The sequence below is a fragment of the Lactuca saligna genome, chromosome 8, assembly GCF_052625555.1.
Source record: "Lactuca saligna cultivar CGN05327 chromosome 8, ASM5262555v1, whole genome shotgun sequence".
NCBI classification, from domain to species: Eukaryota; Viridiplantae; Streptophyta; class Magnoliopsida; order Asterales; family Asteraceae; genus Lactuca; species Lactuca saligna.
Genome location: NC_136424.1, coordinates 166589989 through 166593040, shown reverse-complemented (window position 1 = coordinate 166593040; position 3052 = coordinate 166589989). Strand labels below are relative to the sequence as shown.

Sequence of the window (3052 nt, the reverse complement as noted above, 5' to 3'; positions counted from 1 at the left end):
TTTTATTTGTTATTTGTTTGATTAGATGTTTAATTTTATATATTTTTTGAAAAGTAAATTAGTTGATTAATTGATATTGTTTGTATTTCAGTTTTGGATAGAAATATGGAAAACTACTTCAACAAGATAACATCTACTAAAGGGAAAACACCATGTCCATCTTCATCAACATCGGCGCCCAATATTGGTACTCATGTTCCACTTCTTCAAAGTACATCTAAATTTACAATACTTATTAATATAATTGATTTGGATAATATTCCTTCGAATCCCTTTGAAAGACCAAGAATCTTAAGTTATAATGTTAATCAAAGAGATGAAATACATCGCCATTATTGGCTTAAGGGACCTTGTCAACCACACAACCATACATTTCCCGAAAACAAAAATTAGGAACAAGTTAAGAGGTTTTGTCGCTACATGATTTGATCAATATGGTGTTGGGCTAGAGTTTAGTATGGGGAATAATATAACATTTTGTTTATGTTGCTATGTATTTATAGATCATATTGGAAAACAAGTTGCTAAGATACATTTACTACTCAAGGGTTTGATGGTTGGAACAAACCGGAGATACTTTTGAGGCATGTCGGTGAGTTTAATAGTTTTAAGAATAAAACCTTAAAAAATGTGAGGATCTAGTGAAATAAAATTAATCCATTTTGGTCGCCTTTCATAAGCAAAGTGAAAGTGAAAAGAAAGAGTATCACATTTTATTAAACACTTATGTTGAGGTGTGTAGACATATACTTAAGACTTCATTACAATTTAGTGTACATAATGAGTCATAAACATCTTTACATAGAAGGAAATTCATGGAAACAGTGAAACTAGTTCGAAAACATTGTGAGGATATTCGTAAAGTTACATTATAATATGCCCCAATGAATAATCAAGTGGTTTCACTAAAGATTCAAAAAGATAATGCTTATTGCTTTTCACAAGAAATACTTAAAGTTGTCTTCCAAGAAATTGGTGATGATGTGTTCACATTATTAGTTGATGAGTGGAATGATGTATCATATCAAGAGCAAATGGTTGTGGTTTTGCGATATGTTGATAACCTTGGCCTTGTTAAGGAGAAATTTGTAGGTTTTGTTCATGTAACAGACACATATTCAAAATCTCGTAAATATTCCATAGACTCGTTATTTTCTCAACATGGATTAAGTATGGAAAAAGTAAGAGGACAATGTTATGATGGGGAAACCAATATGCAAGGTCAATTTAATGGTTTGAATGTTTAATTTTAAACATAATGTTTCAGCTTTTTATGTGCATTGTTTTACTCACCAATTTCAGTTGGTGGTTGTGGTGGTTTCAAGAAACTGCACTAGTGTTAGAAATTTCTTCAACATGTTTTACTTTGTTATGAATGTGGTTTGTGCCTCGTGCCAACGAAAAAAAATATGATTCATGAAGTTTATCGGTGAAATTGAAACTGATATAGGGTTAAACAAAGAGCTTTCACTACTACGAGCCAAAGATACACATTGATGTTCTCATTATAAAACAATACCAAGTTTGGTTTCTTTATTCCCAGAGGTTCTAAAAGTCCTTGAATATGTTGAAAAGAAAGGTAAAAATGGATTTAGTCGGATCCAAGCACATGTGCCACTATGTATTTTGAAACAACTAATTTTGTGTTTGATTTGCAATTGATATTACACATTTTAGAGCTTACAGATTTGTTGTCTCAAGCTCTTCAAAAAAAAGATCCTGACATAGTTGAAGTGGTTGCATTGGTAGAGATAACAAGGAAAAAGATGCGGAAGTTTAGAGATGAGGTTTTGAAAATTTTCTTGAGGAAGTATATTCTTTGTATGAAAAGTATGCAATTAAAAAAGTGGACCTGTTGGAAAATTATGCAAGGAACCAAAGACAAAATACGAACATCAATAATCAACATCATTAGAAAGTTTATATCTTCACAGTGATTCTTGATATGCAACTTCATGAGTTTTGTGATCGTTTTAGTGAGATAAGCATCAAATTGCTTATAAATATGGTGGCTTTGAGTCCTTGTTACTCTTTTTCGCAATTTGACGCATCAAAATTTGTGAAATTGAGTATGTTATATCCAAAGTATTTTACGAAGGTGGAAATGAGGAAACTTGCACAACAACTTGATTTTTCTTATGATGTTGTGAAATAAGATGTTCATTCTCATTTGAATGTAATGTCGATCTTTCTAGACTCATGATGGAAATAAGAAAACACACTTCATATTGCTTTGTGTATCAGCTAGTAAAATTTGCGTTAGTTTTGCCTGTTGCATCCACACTAGTGGAGATTCTTTTTCGGATATGAAGCTTGTGAAGTCGGATTTGAGAAACTGGATCATCGATGTTTTTTTAATGCTTCTTTGATTTGTAGAATTGAAAAATAAGAATTAGTGAAGATTACAAATGAAGTTGTAAGAAGTTGTAATGGATCATTTCCAAGATATGACAACTCGTACAGGACAACTATCTTTACTAATACAACATATAAAATCATGTTATGCTTATTATTCACTACACATATAACGTATCCATTTAATTAAATTAAAAAAACATATTGTAGTAGCATCTACACAGAAACCCTAATTGGATGGTCTGCTTTTCACATACACGGACATCGCACCAGCAATGAAGCAGCATCCACTCTCCAACCTCACAACACCCGCCATCTCCTCCATCTTTCTAGCCTCGCAACAAATTTCAGGCGACCAACCCCCATCACGATCCATCTCGATCTCTCTTCTCTACCCTAACTTACTATCCAACCCTGCTAGTACTTATCATCACGGACAACGTAATCTTCATTACCCCCATCTCCACCACCATCTGGTTGCTAAACATCGATGGCCACCCTGCTTAGACTCTGACTTCGATGACCTGACTCATTCAACCGACCCTAAAAAGCCCCTTTTCATCTATGCTAATCTCATTCAGGTAAATCGCAATATATGAATTTTTTGTTTGATTATTCCTTGTCAATGTGTATAACCACTTCTTTCATTTTGTATTCCCGTCGCATCCTTTCTCAACACAGTCTTGATCCATTGTTG

General features: G+C 33.2%; 1 protein-coding gene across 1 annotated transcript; it reads left to right on the top strand.

The window, feature by feature from the left end:
- Positions 1-884: 884 nt before the first annotated feature.
- On the top strand, positions 885-2155 carry LOC145010281 (uncharacterized). The gene is made up of 5 exons (XM_078968844.1): positions 885-1221; positions 1268-1380; positions 1546-1579; positions 1678-1830; positions 1935-2155. Exons 1-5 carry the CDS (start codon positions 885-887, stop codon positions 2153-2155), a joined length of 858 nt encoding a protein of 285 aa, XP_078824970.1.
- The last annotated feature ends 897 nt before the right edge of the window (positions 2156-3052 follow it).